The 11,696-nt window shown below is 33.6% G+C and overlaps 1 protein-coding gene across 1 annotated transcript in view; it reads right to left on the bottom strand.

The window, feature by feature from the left end:
• LOC106121516 (tRNA dimethylallyltransferase, mitochondrial) overlaps window positions 1-11,696 on the bottom strand; it is a 140,434-nt gene that overhangs the window by 19,499 nt on the left and 109,239 nt on the right. The window contains exon 4 of the mRNA XM_013317209.1: window positions 2,234-2,357. Coding sequence (XP_013172663.1) covers window positions 2,234-2,357 — 124 coding nt within the window. The remainder of the gene's footprint in view (window positions 1-2,233; window positions 2,358-11,696) is intronic.

The raw sequence follows: 11,696 nt of genomic DNA, 5'->3' as shown, positions 1-11,696 counted from the left end.
CGGCGTCGTCGGTGCCGCCACCGGACGAATATACGTGAGTGTTTAGCCGTGTTTATATATCAGTTTATCTGAAAGAAGTTAGAAAGACTAGCATACTCAGAGTCTTTATTGTTAAATAAGCAGTCTTAGTGTCGAATTTTCTCACTAAATCTACTTCTATAGTAATGGTTGAGACAATGACTTAAACATTGTAAGTTTTACTAGCCTAATCGAAATTAGATTTCGAAGGATTTAGATTCTAATACAAAAGAATAAAGTTTAAAATTGTATATCACACTTAAAAGAACTTTATAGACTGGCAGCAAAAGAAATACAATTAAAAAAATACTAGAATTCGTTTACACGTTCGCTTTTGAGTTACCGCCATTACCTATGAAACATCCATATTAAAAAAAAAGCAGACAAAAGCTCGAATGGCATCGACCCTGACGGCGCAGTATGACCGTGTAGCATTTGAACGCGCACTTTTTTCGCTCACCATTTCTGCACGGTTGCACCTGTTCTAATAAATATTTATTAAATTACTCCTCACCGTATGATTATCAAATAATAGTTAATACTGTACAAATTAGTTATCTAGGGTTGGCACTACTTAATTTTTTTGGCAAAGACAAAAACAGATAAGAAAACACGACTTCTACATTGTTTAAAATAGTTAGCCTATGTGTCCAAATGGAAGTTAATATGAAAAAAGAATGGTTAGGGTTGTCATTATATAATTAGCAGGAATTAATTTCTTCTCTGACTGTGTATTTTCCTTAGGCTAAGTAAACGTTCTTCAACAGTTGTACCAATAGTAAACACAGCATAACGCTACTGTTGTTAAATATTTAAACCATATGTAAAGCATCCTTATTGAACTTGTCTTTCCTGTAAAAAGAGTCCCGGCAGTAGACTGCATAAAAAATTAGCGACCGTCGTGTCACAATATTTGGCGAGCGTTCGCATTAAAAAAAATACAACGCCTCGCAAATTCCTTTGTAGTCAAACAAAAAAAACTGACGATGAATGAAAAACAGACGAAAAATTTCTGCGTACGTCCACACGGAACGACGGACGCAACTTTTTTTTTGACAAAACAAAAATCGATGCCAAACAGACCGTACAATCTTACCACCTTGAGATCACATGACATTATTTTTAGTATACAAATAAATTAAAATAATAATAATAGAAATTTTAACCAATATTAAACATATTATAAGCGTTAAATTTAGTTTAAAAAGCGCTTAATCAAATCTAAATATGCATTTAAAGTTCTTTAAAGTAAACGAAGTTTAAACTTTTGGTATACTACCGAAACAATTCTTGAGATGGTTATAAAAAATTAACTACTGAAACATAAAGATATAATAAGTGAAATGAGTTTCATTAACCACGCGCATTTTATAAAAGATATCCAATCTAATCTATTGACTAAATCCTCATTAATGATTGTCTATGCATGCAGTACCTTCGAATCAATTAAAGTTAAAGGTACTTTATGGGTTAAGGGTACAATTAATTGAGAACTGATAACATAATATTAAGTGCGGCTCACCGGTCATAATGAAGCAGGTTTAATGTGGATAAAAAAAACGTAAACAAAGTCACCTGCGGACAGAGATTGGCAGGTGGCGCCCTCTACATCTGCTGCACTATATAAGGTTGAGGATTTTGTACCTGTCTTTTCGATCAGAAAAAACTGAACGCATTAGATGTTGCTATGCGACGGATTCCTACTACGGTGTTATGCAGGTGCGGTTACCACGATAATAGTTTATCATAAATTTTTACGACATTGCGATGTATTCGTTTGTTTATTGGAGTATGTGGTATTCAAATTATTTTTTGTTTTGAAGAGGAGCATATGTAAGCTATGGCTGGTGTAGTGTATGCATAAACGTAGTGTTGTTTGTCTCCAGCGTACACGCCATAAGTACATGCCGGAGAGAGGAGAGTCAGTCGATGTCAGACCTTTGAGCCGGCAACACGTGTCGGTACGTGAACGAGCCAAATATAGAACAACGAATGCTACAGCTGGTATTGTTAATATTATTAATTGATTAACTTACTATAAGATATTATAATGATATAATGAATATGTTTAGGAAAACGTACGTCCTTAAGTATGTATGTACATACGTACAGACTAAAATACAGAGGCAACATATATAGAAACGTTATTTGATATAAAAAAAGATATCACTTAACATCTGGTAAACGTATAGTAATGTAAAAGAACAACAATAACCTGTTCGCATTTGAGCCAGAGTACGATGGTAGCGTCAGGACGTCGCAGCTGACCTTCGCTCAACTTCTGCTCATCCAGCACTTCGCTGTGACGACGACCTGTCTTCAGCCACAGCTCTATAGACCTGCAAATAAAATAGATGCTGTAACCGCTGGTGATCCTTTCCAACTCATTACAAAGGGTTAAATTATCGGAAAGAGACGTGTTGGACGTAGAAAGATGTCTTGGCTGAACATCTGGATATGGACCAACATTGCCAGCATTGCAATTCTGTTTCGCTTTGCGCAAGATAAGGAGACATTCACTAAGATGATGGCCAACCTCCAATATTGAAGGGGCATATGAAGAAGAACCGCTGGAATAAACAAAAAGTCTGCAGTGCATTAAGGAACGGAGTGGTATAAGCATGCAGCAGTCTGGTTATTTGATTCTTGTATGTTTTGTGTATAAGTATAGCCTAAAACTATAGTATATTCTGAATAAATTAATTATTTAAACGAGTTGTTTTTAACAAGAGAATGGGCAAACGATTGGCGGGAACACCGAGGTGATCAACGACATCCATGGACATCCACAACACCAGATGCGTTGCTGACCTTTAAGGAAATGGTAAGCTTGCTTTTTGAAGGACCTTAAGTCTTATTGGCTTGGAAATACCGCCGATCAAGGAGAAGAGACCACAATGCGGCTGTAGGAGGCAGAAAATTGCATCGCAAGTTTCATGATAACTTAGTCAACATTAAAACTATGAAGGACATCTTTTGACAAAATATTTACTCAAAATTATCCCACGTAACACTTTGTTTATTTCACTTTGTCAACTTTCTTTAAAATTGACTATAAGACAAGAATTGTATGCACTGTTTTCACAATCTCAGTTTAAAGTAATAATTTGGAAATTTAAGCGACAATTTCCTTCAGTCATCAGCCAACAGAAATCTTTATGTTCCCCTTAACGACATAAACTGTGACCGCGAAAGTCAAAACAAAGCTGGTATTATCATAATAACAAATATCGTATTACAAAACACCAGTCGCCGGACTTGAAACGACAAAAAAATATGATGCCGCCACATCCTTTCCAAGATATTTCATACTTTAACCTATTTGAGGAGCGTTTACATTTACAAGCAAATTGACTTAGCTTTACTTTTGTCAGTGTCAAAAAAAAATTAACCCCAGTTACACAGTTATCACTGAAATAAGATTTGACATTGGATAAACTTTAAATCTAGCTCAAAATTTGAACTTAAAAGCCAATACTAACAAGTAAATGAAAGCTTTATCTATATTATTATATAACTTGAAGAACAGCTGATTTATAAATAGACAGACTGGTATATAGAAAATTTACTCCTATTTAACAGATTAATTTAAAAAATCTGTTAACTCAATTAAACGCGATATAATAAATGTAAACTAACTGCAGTACCGTTTGTTGATGACTTGAACAAAGACTTGCCAAATATCAAAGTCAAGCGAGTAGTTCAAACACAGCACCAAGTTGCCGTGACAGCGTCTTGTAGCCGCATAGAGACATTAAGTTTACTCCTCTATAGTCATAATGGTCACTTAAAAACTCATAAAAGTGAAGTCTTAAGTAAGTTCGGTGCAGCGTCGTGTACGAGATTTCACTACTTGATTACACCCGCTACTACAAGTCTCACGCAAACAACAAATTTTTACGAGTACCAGCTAAGTGTTCAGTGTAGAATACTCAAAGGATCTTAGAGTAAGATAAAACATAAGTCAGGAAGATATCATGAATATAAACAAAAAATATACAGTGAAAGTGAACTACTTAAAACAAAAAGATTTCAAAAGTGTTCGTTGGACATGTAGATTAAATATTTTGAAGAAAATTGTTCTAATTCTTTGTGTGTTTATAAAATAATAATAATAATAAAAATAACAATAATGCCGTTGACTTTCGTCATGTCATAAAAAGATTATACGCGTGTATCTAATATATTTAAACGTGTTGATCGATGCGTGATCGTAAAGCCTAATCTTGATCCAAAAGACTCACAAAGTATAATAATTTGTAATGTTTTTTACTACATAAATTCCAAAGACGTCTTTAAATAAAAAAAAACATCTGAGTAAAAGGCATTATGCTCGGTAATCAGTTACCGAATTCCTAACCTAACAAATCAATGGCGCAATTTTTTCCCGCCGAATCGTGATGTAAGCGCGGCCGACGCCCTCTACACCTGTCACTTGTTTTTTTTTCTTCCAATCACGCGGGCACTGGACACTCATCTATTGAGCCATTCTTTTTTATTACTGCTCTTACTTGCTTATTGATTTATTATTAGTGATGTGTTATTTGGCCCTAGTAAAGTGTTTTATTTCGATTGTATTGTGGTAGAAAAAAGAGTTGTGTGATTATGGCTTTTGTACGATTGATTCTCGTTATATGTATTAATATGTTTAAGACATGAAAATTATGAATGTGTTCAAATAATACATAATTGAAATATTAATGTATGTACTCCGAGATTGCCCTGACCATATGTTTACGTCAGTTCCGTATCAAAACACAATATTGGTTCTGATTAAGTCATTACCATGGTAACATTACCGGTTGAGTTTCCGTTTTACGGAACACATCGATTAACTTTTTCGTTTATATTTTATATAGATAACTAGCTGTCGCCCGCGACTCCTTCTGCGCGGGATTAAAAATCGATGTTGGCTGATTCTCAGACCTACTCAATATGCTCACAAAATTTTATGAGAATCGGTCAAGCCGTTTCGGAGGAGTATGGGAACGAAAATTGTGACACGAGAATTTTATATACATATAAGATAACATTATATTACTTAACATAACCATATCAGAGCTCATTTACCTTAGATTAGTGAAGCGAAATTCTTCTTAAGTTCCCACCGCAATTAACAAAACCGACGAATGGAGCACGCAACATGACTACTGATTGAGACAGGATACGTTCATTAGCCAACACGTCACGTGTCAATGACGTCACCAATCACTTTTCTTGGATCAACGATACAAGTAGAATAATTATAACTAAAACATTCACTTATAAACGTACAAATAAGTAGATATAACCTTTAAGTACATAATTTTACATAATAAAATTGAATGATTATAAAGAAATAAAACTAAGTACATATTTACCTATGTTATATACACTATAAACAAACATAATAGCATATTTTATTTAACATACTAACAGTGAGTTTCTAAGATCAAAATCTCGATATAAAACATATCGTCATCCTTACTATCATTTTTGAAAAAACAGAGATAACGATATATTTTAAACGGTGATCATAGTCACAGAAACCCACGGTTAGTCTAATGAATATAATTTATAATTATTGTAATTACAGGATGTTATAAAATACGTTAGTTTTTTTAATCAATGTTTTTAAATATGCAATGTTTTAGCATAATATAATCCGTGAAATATTCCTTCGTGTATTCGTCCTCATTAATAAGCAATTAAAATAGTAATTTTAACAATAACATCTGTTAGTTAAGCTCCATGAAAACTAGGGGAAAAAACTAGACGAAAAACTCGGTCACAAAAACTCATCGGTCGTTGAACCCTGGACTGGAACAAAAACATCACAGGTTCGCCAAAGTTATATTAATGACTGTAAATATAGACACGATGTTAAGTCGCTGTCTGTTTATTTAGTTCTCAAACTCCTTGTGGCAACTCCATGACACGTAAATGACAGATTGTCAAACTCAAGGCGGGAGATAATTTATGATACGATACACACGATGTATGTATGAAGATTTTTTTTGGTATGGGAATAAGACTTTTGAGATGTAAAATCGGTTCCAAAGATAACGTGACAATAGACAAGATAGAGTCATCAACAAGTAACCTAAAAGAAGACAACGTGTAAGCCAGGGGTGGTAAACATTTACGGACCAGTGTGCGATTTAAAAGATATTTTTAATGCAGTCAAAGATCCGTCAAACTGTTGTTCGCTCCTATAATATCTATTACAATTTTTCGTACTTTATTCGGAGTGTAAAATTAATTTTGTAATCCGTGAATTGTCCAAAATATTGTGTCGCTTGCCATTAAAAGCACGCGTGCCATAAGTTTACTACCCCTGGTCTAGACTTTTGGTTTGTTTAGCACATTTCTCCTGAACTTTAATAAAGTAACCTAACAAACCTCTAATTAACTTTGTTGTCTTTATAAATTCTGAATATGAGAATCAACACAATCACTCTTCTTATCACGCTAAAGTTAATTTGAAACATTCAATGTATTATTTTATCGCACAAACATATTACATTAAAGGTATCAATGAATAATAATGAATGAATGTACTTCTTAATGCGATATAATTATTAAAATCTTAGAACAACTTGTTGATATTAATTATCGCTGGCATCAAACACATTTAGAGCACGTATATTTAATGTAAAGTAAGTCTTGTTGTTTTAAGATAAGGTTTAAATTACGATATATTATTAGAATGATTCAAAATTGTGTGCTCTAATAATAATCAGTTGGTAACGACCAATTGAGAGCATTATAATGTATGGTAATTAACGAAGCATCGATGCGATCCGTCCGTGGGGTCGCGCCGATTATTTTAAAGGATTTGTCAACGAATTTTGAACATGTTTCCATTGTTAAACGAAATTGTAGAAAAAGACGTGACGTAATACTTAAAGGATGAGGAATATTTATAGAAATATCCAATGATATTCCATCTTTGAAGGTTGTACGTGAAAAGTTAATAAAGTATTTATTAGAGTCTAGATTTTTTTATTAAAAAAAAACACTGGAAGAAGAAATTTTAGAAATTACATTTCTTAAGTGATCGTACACACAGCTCATCCATTCTTTCAGACTTCTTTGTATGATTTCAATGGTTTATAAACGCAGGTCATAATTACAGAAAAAAGAAAATCTGACATTTCAATGTTTAGTATTTAATTTCATCAAATAATAAAAATTTTATGCAATATCGAACAATCTATTGTCAGATATTTCGTGACAATCGCTTGTCGAATATTTCTCGAACAGTTTATGTCGATTATTTCTCAAATAGTCTATCGTCGGATATCCCGCATGTCGTGACGTCATAATGTATCCAGTCTCGTGTCGTGTCGTGCGTGAGAATGGAAGAAGACGTGATTAGCGGAAGCTGAGCACATGTGTCGCGCAGCGTGTGACGACGCGCAGGTGGCCGCCATACTTATTGTCTATTATTACCTGATGCTGCCTTGTGGGGTTTTTCATGTAAAATTAAATTAAACTCTTACAAAATCAAAATTGATCGAATTTATAAATAGCGGAAAGTTAAAGTTTTAATATCTATTATAAAATTCAATAATTATATAAAATAAGAAAATTAATATTACGGAAATAATCATGACATATAAGACTAGAATAACAGTGTTAAAAATTCTCAGACAGCAATTCATTAGAATATCCATATGATTTTGTTATGAAGTGAATTTCCTTGACATTAGGATCGAATTAAATCGGTCAAAAGAGTCGACTGACGCAAACCAGTGTGAGAATGATAACCTAAAGTATTATTAACAAGTCAACGCCTATATCTCCGCCTATGCAGAGCTTTTAAACTATAGACCGACAAATTTATCCGACCAGGTGGGCGTAAGCAAAACTAAATTACAATATCTCACTAGCGCCGTCCTGGCAATGTCGAAAAGTGACAAGATATCCTTAGGGGCGAGACAAAATGCATTCGCTTCAAAGCGATTCTATAGTGAACTTTAAAAAATATATGGAACTAACGCGCGACAATCACGTGACTTATCCAAAAGTTATTATTATTTCCATACATTTTTGAAGTTCGCTATGGAATTGCTCTAAAGCGAATGCATTTTGTAATCAACCCCTTGTCGAACTGTTGCTGTGTTGTTAAAAATTCTTTGACAGACTGTAATAGTCTTGTCACGTCACATTTAAAGTGTTCATGTTTTCTGAGAGAACTAGCCGCGATAGCAGCGCCTCTCACTCCTGACCAGATAAGACTGTCGCAATTTATTCGCTGTCTATTCCCTATCTATGGTCTATGTCGTATTTGAAATCGATTAGGGCGGTTAAACGATGGTTACGTAAAATTAAATCGAATCTTTAGAGACGCGATGGTTGTCTATGGGAGTTGTGATTTTCCGCCTGTCGCTCCGTTTCATAGACAATCGTGTTGAACATCGATGTTTTTGCTCAGGAGTGGATCGATTTCTATCGATTCTAGTCATGGTGAAGATTCCCATTTCAAGATGCTATTTCAACACAACTATGATTATTTGAGGTAATCTTTACAATTGGGACCGTCAACAACCTATAAGTTGCTAATTTAATCTTACTGTCGTACAAATATTATAAATGCGAATGTTTGGTTGGATGGATGGATGTTTGTTTGAAGGTATTTCCAGCACGTCTGAACGATCCCGCTGAAATTTGGAATTAATATAGAACGTATTCTAGAAGAACACATAGGCTACTAATAAAGCTTTTGTAATTCGGCGAGTCTAGGGAGCTTTTTGGAGAATATGTGTTGTAGTTGTAGTCTTATCGTAAGTTTCCACTGCAGAAACACACACAAAAACATCTTGTTATCCCTATATTGGAAAATAAAAGAGATAATATTATACGTAGTAATATTATGTATTTTTAAACAATTATGTTCAAAGTTCATTCATATTAAGCGCATATCTTCAAACATAAACATTTCCGCAATTAACATTTTATAGTTTAAGATTTTAAACCATAAATTAAACCCTATTGCGCATTCATAACATTACTTCTAAAGTTCCGAGCCAATTAATATGAACGCATGAATATTCAAAATATTTGCCTTCTTTATTAGCTTGTGATACAAAGTTGACGCGACAGCCCGATGGGTCAACATACTTCGTGTTAAGTAACATAGATTAAGGCGGATGCTATTTTGTAGTTAAGATCTAAGAGAGAGATTTAATATGATTCATTGACATCAATTGTGAATGTTTTCTTTAATATCTTTAACATAAAAAGTATTGTTACTTTTTTATAATTTTTCAAACATATTCTACACAAATGGAATATTATGGACAGAGCGAAGTGGAAGAGACGGATTAGGAAAGCTGACCCCACCACCATGTGCGATGCAAAGCTAGGCAGAGAGAGAGAGATTCTACACAAATGCTAAACTCTAACAAAATAGGTATAATCAGTTTCCAATAATTCAAAGATATTGAAAAATATTAAGTGTTCTTCCAGACTATGTTCTAGAACTAAGCAGCGAGACTTGTTTAGCCATTCCCGAGGTATGTAATAAATAAAACATAATAATATATATCCATTTATCCATATTGCTAAACTTTTACCTTTATAATATTAATATACTTCGACAAATTAATCTACACCAAACCCTTCTATATTTTAATCTATGAAGAGTCCTTTCACTTACCCGCATGCAGTGTTCAATTTCAATTACCCCGTAACTTGAAGGAAAACTGGGAGAAAAAGGGATAGGGCTACCTCCACTCATAGGTGGGAAAGAGTTAGGTATATAAACAAATCGTAGGGCCATAAAAAAACACACCATATGCCTGGACAGATGGCGCCGACCGCAAGTCGCTTCGCAGGTTGATTTGCTTACACTGCCGTTTGACAAGTTTGAAACATTGCTTTGAGATCGAGAGTGAATATAAAAACCTTTTACTCTAAGAGCAATGAGGGTAGACAGTGTTAGTGGAAAAGGGGTTTAAAAAAACAATCTAATTGGCAGTTTTATATAAACATTAGTATTAGTACTAAAAGTACTTTATTAGTAATGGTAAAAAAATAAAATCTTAACTTTAATTTTTTAAAAGAAATATTAGTAAATTTGCAAAAAAATCTGCTAATATTTAAAAAATCACTGTACAATACCTATAAGTAGTGAAAACGGAAGTCATTAATGGACTGAATGAAACTCGAATACAAACTACGTTGCCCTTTAAATTTTAAGGAAATTACTTAATTAGATTTAACGACTATCACAAAAATAAAACAAACGGCCGCCATAAACTTCTCGTCTGCATAATAATCTGATTAAGCTATCTTTTTGATTTTTTTATTTCCTTCTTCCGCCTCCGCGATAACGCCGATCAAAAGAAATGCACAGAGAAGAAATTAAAACGTTACGCAGTTTACCTCTCAATTAGGAGATAAAACAAAAATATTTGATCTCCTAAACTTGAACAAAAAGATATGAATCTTTTAATCCGCGCCTGACAAACGCATGCAACGGATAATAGATTTAAATTCCATTCAAAGAAGGGACAGAATGCTGTGAGTGTATTCAGAAGTCACGATATTAAATATGCCTATCTAAGTATTTGGATATCAGGTCGTTGACTTTTATTTTGTATACAATGCAGCAGAAAAACTGGTGCATTTAAAAACTTCATCCTTTTATAAAATAAAAAACTATTTATACGATAATTAATGGCTCTATTTAAGCATACAAACTCCTATCATACAAATATGTATGGTTATCATTAACGTTAAAATTAGTAGTAGTATTGAAGGCAAGAGACGCGCTGGATGTAGGAAAAAGTCGCGGTTACGTAATATTAGGAAGTGGACGGGGATTGGGACAGCGGAGGAACTGTTTCGCCTTGCACTTGACAGTACCAAATATTCCAAGTTAGCGGCCAACCTTCAAGACTAAAGAGGCACTAGAAGAAGTAATAGTATAGTAAAGCATTTAGAGTAATTTTAATTAGCTAAAAAAAAAACGAAATTCCTCACAGATACCATACACCGGAACTTTCTTGGTTTATGTATAATTATGACCTTTTCTGTGATTTTTTTACCAACGACCTTACCTGTCGTCTACACTCACTTTCTGTTCCGTCGTTTCTGCGAATTCTTTGTAGTGAAAGTGCACCTTTAATATTGCCTTAATTGTTAACGTCCTTGCTTGGGCCTTCACTTAATAATTTAAATTAAATTACGTGACAGTTTTGCAACTATGTACGAAAGTTTATTTTTATATACTGAGTATTATTACCATTACGACAATGTCTTACTTTAAGACTACATTACAAGAGTTACGAGTTACTGTAGTTTATTATAATAAAGGGCAAATGTTAATCGTTCACAAAAGTGTAAAGATCTTAAAGAAAATATCAGCTAAGCAAATGTTAATATGTTTAAATTTGGGAGTATCTAGACCAGTATTTCCCAAAGTGTGCGATAACGCCCCCTTGTGGGCGCTGCAGGTGTCAAGTTGCGGGTTATAGTAAAAGTTTCTTTTAAAATTCTCTGTTAATGTACATATATAGGTCACAATAATTAATTAATTTAATTTGAAGTTATAGTGGTTTTTAAATATGGGAAAATATGGGGCGCTAAAAAATATTTATTCTCAAAGTGGGCAGTAGACAAAATAAGATCGCGTGAATTAGACTAGGACTACTTATATATTAATTTAAATATAATTTATTTTATCAAAC

The sequence above is a fragment of the Papilio xuthus genome, unplaced genomic scaffold (assembly GCF_000836235.2).
Source record: "Papilio xuthus unplaced genomic scaffold, Pxut_1.1 DF826945.1, whole genome shotgun sequence".
Lineage (NCBI taxonomy): Eukaryota > Metazoa > Arthropoda > Insecta > Lepidoptera > Papilionidae > Papilio > Papilio xuthus.
Note: the sequence above shows the minus strand (reverse complement) of the source record. Positions and strands in the feature narration are given on the sequence as shown.